This window comes from Brachyhypopomus gauderio, unplaced genomic scaffold, assembly GCF_052324685.1.
Source record: "Brachyhypopomus gauderio isolate BG-103 unplaced genomic scaffold, BGAUD_0.2 sc73, whole genome shotgun sequence".
Taxonomy (NCBI): domain Eukaryota; kingdom Metazoa; phylum Chordata; class Actinopteri; order Gymnotiformes; family Hypopomidae; genus Brachyhypopomus; species Brachyhypopomus gauderio.
Genome location: NW_027506894.1, coordinates 1,092,921 through 1,105,128, shown reverse-complemented (window position 1 = coordinate 1,105,128; position 12,208 = coordinate 1,092,921). Strand labels below are relative to the sequence as shown.

Below are 12,208 nucleotides of genomic sequence, written 5' to 3'. Positions count from 1 at the left end.
TTGAAATGAGACGCTGGTACAAAAACAGGCAGGTGAATCACGAGTACTAGGATCAGTAGTAACAGCGTTTTCTTGGCGTGGTCAGGACGGTCCAGGGTCATACCGGGGGAGCAGAAGTCAGAAGGTACAGAGGGATTAGGCAGGAGACAAGGTCGGGGACGTAAGCGAGGGTCAGAACACAGGAGAGCAGACAGGATATAGAAAGGCTTGGTACGCGGCATGAGTCGGCAATACTTCACAACTGAGATGTGCTGGTGAAGTGCTTAAGTAAGGCTGAAGGGAGTGTGGTAATGAGGGGCAGGTGAGGTTGATTAAGACAGATCAGGTGGCATTCCTTACACAAAAAAGACAAACAGATACAGTTGATTCAAACTGTAGGAGCAAACGAAGTGATCACATCACCCTCATTCTTAAGATCTTACACTGGCTACGTGTACAATTCAGGAGAGACTTCATGGTGTTATTACTGGTCTATAAATTACTTAATGGTGTAGGACCAGTGTATTTAGTTTATCTATTTATGTATTATATATTGTTGGCAGTTGTCACGGTAGGACACTCCCAGATCACATGGGAGACGCCCCCGCTCACAGTCCCCACCTACTGACACACCTACACAAGGACACGCCCCCGCTCACAGTCCCCACCCACTGAAACACCTACACAAGGACACGCCCCCACTCACAGTCTCCACCCACTGACACACCTCCCTATCATCTAACTCTCCTGTTTCTCATGTATCAGTCTATAAATGTCTACAGGTCCCTCCGTTCAGTGGTGTGAATCCTCCAGTCTGTCCTGAGAGAGCCAGTCTGCTGCACCCTGAACGTGTCTCCTTCTCTCCTCCAGCAGCCCAGTCTAGTGCCTGTTTAGCTCTGCGCTGGGAGCCCTTACTGTAGCGTCTAGCGTCTTCCTTTAGTTTGGTGATCTGTGTAGGTTCTTCTCTGTTGTTCTGGACATTAAAGACGTAACAGCTCCACTCTCTCCACCTGCTGCTCCTGCCTCCTCACTGCAGTGACCTTCCCAACATGATGGAGCTCCGTCCTAATGAGCTTCTTTCTTTTGTGTGTGAAGCACTTTGAGTCTCCAGTGTGTATGAAAGGTGCTGTAGAAATAAACTTGCCTTGACTTGCCTACATTGTCATTTTGTGTTTTTGTGCAGTTTGTTGTTTTAATGTTCAGTTGACAAACAAAAAAACCTTTCCAGCATGTGTCCTTAGACTCTTGACCACTAACATAAACCATCTGAACACTTCCAAACTGCCTCTACACACTGCTGGAACTGGGATGTGAGTGACTCACCTCTAACGTTTAGGTGGAAATATGACACTCCACACCAGTACTGTCCAGTGTCTTCTTCACTGAGGTTTGAGATGAGCAGAGAGAAGTTACTGGAGGGTGTTTGATCAAATATGGAGACTCTGCCCCTGTAGCGTCCTGCCTCATTAGACACCACAGTGCGACCTGTAGACTGAAGTGAAGATCCAACGATCCATTTGATGATGTCATGGTTGTCTGGACAACGGCAGGACAGCAGTACAGACTCTCCTGGAGAACGACTGACAGTGTATTCTGGAGGATCCATCCTGGTGCAACCTGCAGAAGACACAGTGCAATAAAACCATCATCGCCTTCTACCTGCAGTGTACCACACATTCATTACTTCATTCAGTGATCTCTAATGCACTGTTCTGTGAGTGGAGGAGGAACTGATGTTGGAACAGACTGAACCAGACAAGACAAGAACACAGAGCAGAATGAAGAACATGCAGTCTGGTCTGTTAGAGACACAGTCTGGTCTGTTAGGGACACAGTCTGGTCTGTTAGGGACACGGTCTGGTCTGTTAGGGACACGGTCTGGTCTGTTAGGGACACGGTCTGGTCTGTTAGGGACACGGTCTGGTCTGTTAGGGACACGGTCTGGTCTGTTAGGGACACAGTCTGGTCTGTTAGGGACACAGTCTGGTCTGTTAGTGACACAGTCTGGTCTGTTAGGGACACAGTCTGGTCTGTTAGGGACACAGTCTGGTCTGTTAGGGACACAGTCTGGTCTGTTAGTGACACAGTCTGGTCTGTTAGGAACACAGTTTGATCTGTTAGGGACACAGTCTGGTCTGATGTATCAAAAACTATCAGGAAGTAACGAACTGGCAGAAAGTGTGTAAAGAAGGACGGGGGTGTGTGGAGATCAGACGTCACAATGTGAAGACAAACAGACACCACAACAACATCCAGCAAGGACAGTGTGTCCCAGTGAAGAACTTTGTGAAGGTTTGTAATGAACAAGGAGAGCTGAGAAGATCCACTGTGTGGAGGAGGAAGACCAGGATGAATCTTCAGATGATCATGAGATCAGTTTAACACATGAGACAAGAGGAGGAATGAACACACACAACACACACACACACACACACACACACACACACACACACACACACACACACACACACACACACACACACACAGAACAGAGACACCACAACACACGTTCACAGAGTGGACACACACACACACACACACACAGAATACAGAACAGAGACACCACAACACATTTTTACATAGTGGACACACACACATAGAACACAGAACGGAGACACCACAACATACGTTCACATAGTGGACACACACACACACACACACACACAGAACAGAGACACCACAACACACGTTCACATAGTGGTGTAAATACTTGTACAGATGTTTATCAGAGTATCACAGAGATGAACACATCACCATAACAACCTTCCTGTTGCAGGAAATAATGTAGAGAGAACAGTGTGAGGAGAACCTGCACACACTAAATACCCCACACACAACACAGGGTTGTGGGTGTGGCCATGAACCACACCCACTCTGTACCTGGAGCACTGACTCCGCCTCCTTGATATTCCTCATATCAATTCTCTTGTGTTATCTAATTAGGGGTGACCTGCAATAGTCGCTGATTTGACTATAGTCGACTATACCCCCTAGTCGACCATGAACGTCATAGTCAAATGTACCATTCTAACTGCATGGGGGTGCCCAAGGATGCAGCTTAGCATTAGTTGTTACATTAAATGTCTTTGTTTTCGTTATATATAGCCTTTTGTCAAATAAAATCATCTAATTTCTGTTAATAAATATTTAAAAATGATGTGTGTGCATTAACAATAGTCATCTTCCTTACTACACATTAATAAATCACACCCTGCAGTTGCACAATCCAAATGAGCGGAGCTGAACGCTACAGGATAGTCAGCATCTGCCGAGATTATAATGGCTACAAAAAACTTCAAAAGTGTGAGAGTATTTTGAAAAAGATCAATCAAACAAAGTAAAGTGCAAGTTATGTTATCAACGTCTTTCATATCACACGACAACAACCAACATGGCATACCATTTAAAACGCATAAGGCGAAAAGAAAAAACAACAGTTCAATCGTTTCGGTGTGTCGTCTCGTCTCGTCGCGTAGGCCTATAAACATTTTTGGTTGTTTGCTTTTTAAACCCCGTTACTTGAACCTTTACTTATATTTTTTTTGCTGTTGTGTGGAAATTTGTTTTTATATTTTCAGGCAGGCATGTTTTATTTTAAATATTTTGACATTTTGCACAGGGCCTGTCTTGACAGTTCGATATGCACACTGACAGTGAATTTTTTTTTCGTTAATGTTCTCTAACGTTTCATAAAAATAAAAAATAAATAAATAAATATAAATAAAAGCTGAATAAAGCCAACCTACCGTGTTTATTCATTTATCTGAGTGTTTTAGGTTTTTACTTTGAAGTGGAAAAAAGTCCTGAATGAAAACGAGATTCCGTTTAAGGTGCTTCGATTCGACTATGAAAATGCTTAGTTGAATACACCTCTATATCTAATGTTTCTCTAAACATTCTCTTAATGTCTTTTGTAAGATGAGAAGAACCTCATAGACCCGACTAATAACATGTTCAAATACATAAATACATACACACACATACACACATACATACACACATACATACTTACTCACTCAGAGAAAGAGAGGAAGACCTACCAATAACAAACATTAGTAACTAAAAGACCTACCAGTATCAAACACTTCTAACTAAACCCAGAGGACAGGTCAATATCAAACACTAGTAACTAAACCCAGAGGACAGGTCAATATCAAACACTAGTACCTAATCCCAGAGGACAGGTCAATATCAAACACTAGTAACTAAACCCAGAGGACAGGTCAATATCAAACACTAGTAACTAAACCCAGAGGACAGGTCTATATCAAACACTAGTACCTAAACCCAGAGGACAGGTCAATATCAAACACTTCTAACTAAACCCAGAGGACAGGTCAATATCAAACACTAGTAACTAAACCCAGAGGACAGGTCAATATCAAACACTAGTAACTAAACCCACAGAGTACAGGTCAATATCAAACACTAGTAACTAAACCCAGGTGCTGGGGTTGTCTCCATGTCCTCTATCATACACACAGCAGTGCTACACACACACAGCATGAAGACACACACAGATACACATGTAGAACTCACCTGCAGTCACCTGTAGTCCACAGTAGAGGAGAAACACACACACCAGCATCTTTAATCAAGAGACTCAAACAGGTGTGGAGCTCTGGAAACACACTGCTTCCTAGTTCTCTTTCTCTCTCTCTCTCTCTCTCTTTCTCTCTCTCTCTCTCTCTCTCACGTTTAGCAGTGTCCAATTTTATAGTGTGACGTGTGTAACTGACATTTTTAGTTTTGCATAATACCACATCCCCCTGCAGTGTGAAACATAACAAGTATGTTATTTTTACACAAAATAATTCTCCCATAGCCATTAGAGAACTATTCTCTCTCTCTCTCTCATTATACCACATAATTGTGGAATTATAATATCAATTTTCACTGTTATGCTGATGACACCCAGCTCTACTTCTCATGTAAGCCCACTTACTGTTTTCCCTCACTTACTTATTCACCTTACTGACTGCTTCGCTGAAATTAAAACCTGGCTCACTTTTAATTTTCTCAAATTAAATGGTGAAAAAACTGAAGTTCTACTTATTGGCACCAAATCCAATCTTTCTAAAGCAAAAACGTTTTCTCTCTCTATTGATAATTGTAAATATTGGGTGCCATCCTGGGTAGCTTTCTTTTTTATTTTATTTTATTTATTTATTTATTTGTTTTATTTTATTTCTTGGCCCCAGCAACCCATGTGTTCAAGAGCCACCCATCACCCAGCAGGGTGCCAAGGAGTACATACACTCCTACATACATATACACACCCCCTTATATACACCCTCATTATATATACACCCACACACATGTGTATGTACACACACATGCACACATACACACACTGACCCTCGTATAGACATCCTCAACCATATATACACCTACACGCACATATTCATCCACACAAACATATACACTCCCACACACTTTCATTCACACCCATATACACACATATATACACCCACAAATATACGTACACATTCACCCCAATATATACACACACACACATCCATATATACACCCCCCCCAACACATACACATTCACCCACCTATACAAAAAGAGACAAGGACAAAGACACACATTCATCCACATTCACACACCCCATTAGGCACTGTGTTTCACTGCCCCCCCTTGTGCTTATTGCCCAACATGCAGGGCAACTGGCATTTACCAGAGAACACCAAGACTGACAGATTGTCTATTGGCACCCTGTGCTCTTCACAGATGAGAGCAGGTTGTTATAGAACATGCTGAAACTCTGCTTTCTCAGAGAGTATTTTTAAAACATAGCATGCGACTAAATGAGGAAGTTTGAGGTCACCCTTTGGGTCAAGGGGACTAGACAGAGAGAAGGCGGGAGTGAAAACATGTTCCAGACATGTGACGTGTTCCAGACAGGTGACGTGTTCCAGACAGGTGACGTGTGCCCGTGCTCAATTTTCCAAAGAGTTCAGAATTTATTCTTATATTCCTATATTTATATATATAACCACAAGCACCTTAGAGAAGCACTTTCTGATCCAGCCACTGGCCCGCTGCACGACATCCAGCCCGGAGAGTGGGTGTGTAACGTATGGAGAGTGGGTGTTTAACGTATAAAGGGGCAGGTGTGTAACGTATGGAGAGTGGGTGTGTAACGTATGGAGGGGCGGGTGTGTAACGTATGGAGGGGCGGGTGTGTAACGTATGGAGGGGCGGGTGTGTAACGTATGGAGGGGCGGGTGTGTAACGTGTGGAGAGTGGGTGTGTAACGTATGGAGGGGTGGGTGTGTAACGTATGGAGAGTGGGTGTGTAACGTATGGAGGGGCGGGTGTGTAACGTATGGAGGGGTGGGTGTGTAACGTATGGAGAGTGGGTGTGTAAGGTGTGGAGAGTGGGTGTGTAACGTATGGAGGACGGGTGTGTAACGTATGGAGGGGTAGGTGTGTAACGTATGGAGGGGCGGGTGTGCAACGTATGGAGAGCGGGTGTGTAACGTGTGGAGGGGCGGGTGTGTAACGTGTGGAGAGTGGGTGTGTAACGTATGGAGGGGTGGGTGTGTAACGTATGGAGAGTGGGTGTGTAACGTATGGAGGGGCGGGTGTGTAACGTATGGAGGGGTGGGTGTGTAACGTGTGGAGGGGCGGGTGTGTAACGTATGGAGGGGCGGGTGTGTAACGTATGGAGGGGCGGGTGTGTAACGTATGGAGGGGCAGGTGTGTAACGTGTGGAGAGTGGGTGTGTAACGTATGGAGGGCGGGTGTGTAACGTATGGAGAGTTGGTGTGTAACGTATGGAGGGGTGGGTGTGTAACGTATGGAGGGGCGGGTGTGTAATGTATGGAGGGGTGGGTGTGTAACGTATGGAGGGGCGGGTGTGTAACGTATGGAGGGGCGGGTGTGTAACGTATGGAGGGGTGGGTGTGTAACGTATGGAGGGCGGGTGTGTAACGTATGGAGGGCGGGTGTGTAACGTATGGAGGGGCGGGTGTGTAACGTATGGAGGGGCGGGTGTGTAACGTATGGAGGGCGGGTGTGTAACGTGTGGAGGGGCGGGTGTGTAACGTGTGGAGGGGCGGGTGTGTAACGTGTGGAGAGTGGGTGTGTAACGTATGGGGGGTGGGTGTGCGACGTATGGAGGGGCGGGTGTGCAACGTATGGAGGGTGGGTGTGTAACGTATGGAGGGGCGGGTGTGACGCAAGTTTTTAAATAATTTATTAAATGAAAGAAACACAGAACAGAACCAAGAAGAACAATCAGGTAGAAGGGGGATGTACAATAAAGGGAACATAAACAAAACGATACGGCAACTAAGCAACACACTGCCAGCACAACAACATTAACATGCTACCAGAGACATACTCCAAATCGCGATAATGGACATACAAGCAACTACGAAAGAATACTCCAATATAGCCAACAGAAATAACAGAACAGAGTAAAACATAAGGTTTAAACACTGAGGAGTACTGAACGCGGGAATCTGGGTTCACAACACGAACCACGACAACAGACAAAGAGGACAGAGGAAAAAATATCACGGGCAAGGAGAAAACACGGCAAGGAACATAAGGAAGGCTAAACAGAATTAACCAAACCAGAATACTGGGGAAGCGAAGGAGAATAGGTAAGTAGGCATGGTGAGATCAGCGTACAAACACAATGACAGACAATGAGGGGATAAAACAGAAGGGATTAAATACATTGAAACAGGGAGGAGAACGAGATGCAGGTGCAAACACTTGAGAACAGGGACGTGATAAACAGAAGGGAAACCAAATAAACTGAAAAACAAGGCGGGGTTAGGGCATGTGACATGAGACTGGGAAGGAGGGCAGAGCTGGGTGTGACAGGGTGGTTATAAAGTACTTCAGCAGAGCAAGGTGGAACAACCCGAGGTGTAGAGAGGGCATTTTCAAGTCCTCCTGGTGACCCAGACGGCTGTGAAGGTGACAGGACGAGCTACATGGGTCCACGGCAGGCACTGCGGACTTCTGGGAAGAAGAGATCCAGAAGTCGGGTCATCTGCTGGCAAGTGGCTTCTGTGATAATAGGAATTGCCACCATTGCAGGATTAGCTACAGCAGTTTGGTGGATTGCGCAGGAGAAGGAGGAAGTGAAAAGCACAAGCCAGAGGTAACGCAACCCTAAGGTAGTGTGGCCTGGGGCCAAAACCCGTTTCCCTTTGTGTGTTTATAGAAACGATAGTAACGGCAGGAGCCCTGACAGTGAGAGCCAAATTGAGTGCGTGGGAAAAGCTGGTGGGGGTGAGGATTGTGTCTACACAAAAGGCGTAGCACCGTCCCAGAGGGGGTTAAGTGGCGAGCAGTGTGTCAATTCACTGAACCTGAAAAGATGGAATTACCCTCACTTAGCGGAAGCTGGACCATTTTTTAATACGGACTGTAAGCCGTGGGTTCCGGACTGGTAGTGGTGGTGCGGAAGTCAGTTGTATTTATTTCTGCCATGAACGCAAAGAGGAAGATGTGCACTGGTGACAGTAGAGGCACATCTGAAGGTGATCACCACTTACAATCCTCCTAAAAGGAGAAGGTTTCCGAGGGCCAATCTGCAAACCGTTCCTGAGGAGTCCCGACTGACCAACGAGTTCCAGCGATTTATAGAAATACTGTTTTTGTTATGCGGCGGCACGCGAACGCGCATACACCGCGTAGGGCTGTAACAAACCCAAACACCAAAACCACAAACATAATGAAAAACTGAGACCACCGCCAAAACGATCGCGGGAAAAGAGAGAAAAGAAAAACATCTTCGTGAAGGAAGCACGAAGGAAAACTACAAACAGAAGAAAACAAAAAACAGACGTGGAAGTAACTCAATGTTCAGAAAGTAGCCTACGAAAATACAGCGCGCAAACAAATGAAATGCGGAATATGTCAACGTGAGGTAAATTACAAAAAGGAAACAAAAACCGCCAGGGGAAGAACCGGCTCACCAATCTAAACGGCGAAAAAACAAAAACTTCCCTAAACGATCTGAAAGAGAAACTAGAGAAAAATACAGCTGGGGGAAAACTTGAGATAGACCCAAAAGGGCGCAGAAGTGAACACACCTGAAATAGCAGCGACAGAAGAGAGAGAGAGAGAGAGAGAGAGAGAGAGAGAGAGAGAGAGAGAGAGAGAGCAAAAAACCATGACAAGCATACCCAAACAGAGTTACCGGCTGCTCGAGAGAACACAAACAACTCAGCGAAGAGACACAGCAGCGAGCCTCCCTAAGAAGGGAGCAAGGCAGCTGAACGTCATCTTCGCTGATTGCGTCTACGTGACGTAGATTGTGAGCGCCCTCTGGTGGTCATAGGCGGGACAGTGCTGGGGCCTGCCCCGACACTGTTACCAATGTACGGAGTGGGCAACATCCGCAAGGACTTGAATAGAGTGCATTACAGACTGGCAACATTTGTGAACAGCATTATTGCTGCAACAGAAAGCATCAAGACTGAGCTGCACTACGAATGATGTCAGAGCAGAACAGGATGGCGCTGAAGGAGGAGGAGTGTGCGCCATGGTAGGAGACGCTGCTGTACTTATATAATAATTGTCACGTTGTGGGGGGGCCCCCTACCGGTCGCCCCCGGTTATAGCGGCAGCGGTCCTGTTTTTGGTCGCGTGATGTTCGTCCCTCAGGTGGGCGGGACCCGTGATCCGTCTCACCTGAGGGTCGTTTGTTCGTCTATATATGTCTTGTCTTTGTACCAGTTGACTGCTGGTTATTATTTCCTTAATCTGGAACCATGCACGGGTTTTTGGTTTGCAAACTTTTTATTAAACCATCCTATTTCCCTGAGACTTGGCGTGATCGCTTCCTTTTTAGTTGCTCACCCTGCCCGTCACACCAGTGCTTTTCAAACTGTACAATGAAAAGGCACATTCATCAGCTTCTGCTGCATCCATCTCATCACTAACTTTATGTGATCGCTGCATTCGTGAACTACCATGACTTTGCTCCTTCTTTTCTCCAGGGTGCCTTGACTTCCGGTTTCAACAGGCTCTAACAATGCGGCCAATTTTCCCACATACATGACATTTTTCTTGTTTGAACCAGCATTCTGTGGCTAAATGTGACCTTCCTTTGCGTCTATAGCACTCATTCATGACTTTTCCTTCAGGCTTTCTTGTTTCAAATTTGTCTGGCTTAACTTGTATGGCATTACAGTCGGTGTAGGTTTGTTTCCCCTGCAAATCTTGTGCATTTTTACTGGCCGCTTCTACAGCCAAAGCAATCTTCCACGCTTGTTCAAATGTCAAGTTTGTCTCTGACAAAAGCCTCCTCTGCACTCGGTCATCATTAATGCCACACACCAGTCTATCTCTTAACATCTGTTCCAGAGCCTCTCCATAATTACAATCTTGGGCCAATCGTCTTCAGTTCTGTTACATATTCAGTCACGGACTCTGTGGCTGTAACATGGCTCGTGCCACGGAGCGAGAGGATGGACACAAGTGCTGAGAAGAGCGAGATTTATTCAGGGGAATACCGTAATCATCATCCGAAAGCCAGGCAGGGTCGATAGCAGGAGGGCAGTCCGTGAAACATGCAAAGACAGGCATTACAAAGACAGGGAGCACGGGTAACAGGGGAAACACGAATATGGTCAGGTACAGAGAAACAGCAATGAAACAGACACGATCACAAATCAAAATACCGGACAAAGGACAAGGGAGACTCAGGGGCTTATATACATGGAAACTAACTACAAGCAGATGCAGACAATGATACAGGGGCGTGGCAATAAACAAGGGAATTACGAGATAAACGAGCGGGGCGGGATGAACAGACATGGAACACACATACAAGGGAATCCGGAGTGACAGCTAAGGGAGGGGCCGCGGTCACACGTGACAGTGGCTCTTCTTGACCGGGAATCAAACTTAAATCTTTGAACTATTTAACTGGGTCTTGGATTGAAGTGATTTTTCAGGAGACTCACCAGCTTGGCATATGTTTTCTCACTGGACTCAGCAGATTTCTCATCAAACTGTATGTGGTCGCACCTACCACACTGATAAGAATAGCCCGTTTCTTCTCCTCCTCAGTGATGCCATTTGCAATGAAAAACTGTTCCAAAACTTCACAGTATTCCTCCCAAGCCTGGCTTTCTGAGTCAAAAGGGTCAGATTTCCAATAGTGGCCATTTTCTCCTTTGTATGACCATCAGCCTTCTACCACTGCAATATCCCGGCCGAAACTTACAAGCAATCTGTTCACCTCGTCGCCAAAAAAGATGTGGAATCGTCAATCACACGTCAGACTAGTGTGTCACTCCCAGATTTACCTTCTCAAACAGGCAGGTGTTCACAGGGAGGAGGAGCTTTTGTAAAGAAATAAAGGAGTTGAAAAAGTGTGATTTCTCCACCAGATGGCGCCAGTTTACTATCAAGTTCCTGAATCAGGGAAACGTCCGCTAACTCAACTTTGGTTTTAATATTTATTCATTAAATAGGAGTGCAGCAAGTAAATATTTACATTATTATGAAATCATGATTTTAATTTTCATTGTACTCATAAATAAAAAAAATGTAGGTTAAGCAACGATAAGTTCTTTAGGAAAAGTTTTATGTTTTCTTGCCCTAATGTTTTATGTTTTCTTGCCCTGATGTTTTATGTTTTCTTGCTGTAATGTTTTATGTTTGCAGTAATGGACATTAAACCATTTGTTGCTCCAGCTTACTGCTGCTTCCTCACCGTCACACACTAATATACCACACAAACTGGTTTGGCAGCCGTTTTATGTTTGCTTGCTGTATTGGTTTATGCTTGCTTGCCGTCATGTTTTATGTTTGCTTTCCGTAATGTTTTATGTTTGCAGTAATGGACATTAAACCCTTTGCTGCTCTATTCTTCTGTTGCTTCCTCACTGTCACACACTAATATACCACACAAACTGGTTTGACTTTGACCTGAAATTAATTAAACAAATGGTGTAATGCAGATGTGAAGACTGTATTCATACATTTGTTACAGAGACTAAATTATTTGGGCTGTGACAGAGTCTTGGGTCTGTGAGAAGAACATTTAACATGTTTGATTTTGGTTCTTTCTCTGTGTCTCTTCCTTCAGTTTAGTGTCTAAAGTGACTGTGGTGATCTTGAGAGGACGTGTAAGCAGGAACATTTGTGAGGAAAACACAGGTGGTTTCACACCCCAATCAGACCTAGACATCAAGTGTACAGTGTGTGAGGGGACGTGTGTGAGGGGCCCAGTGATTGAGGGGACGT

General features: G+C 45.1%; 1 protein-coding gene across 2 annotated transcripts in view; it reads right to left on the bottom strand.

Moving 5' to 3' along the window:
- LOC143491268 (polymeric immunoglobulin receptor-like) overlaps positions 1 to 4,627 on the bottom strand; it is a 41,582-nt gene extending 36,955 nt beyond the window's left edge. For both annotated transcript variants that reach the window (XM_076990123.1, XM_076990122.1), the window contains exons 1-2: positions 4,519 to 4,627; positions 1,303 to 1,596 (exon numbers count right to left, since the gene is read on the bottom strand). In XM_076990123.1, the coding sequence (XP_076846238.1) occupies positions 1,303 to 1,596; positions 4,519 to 4,567 (343 nt within the window). In that variant the 5' untranslated portion in view covers positions 4,568 to 4,627. The remainder of the gene's footprint in view (positions 1 to 1,302; positions 1,597 to 4,518) is intronic.
- Between the last annotated feature and the right edge of the window lie 7,581 nt (positions 4,628 to 12,208).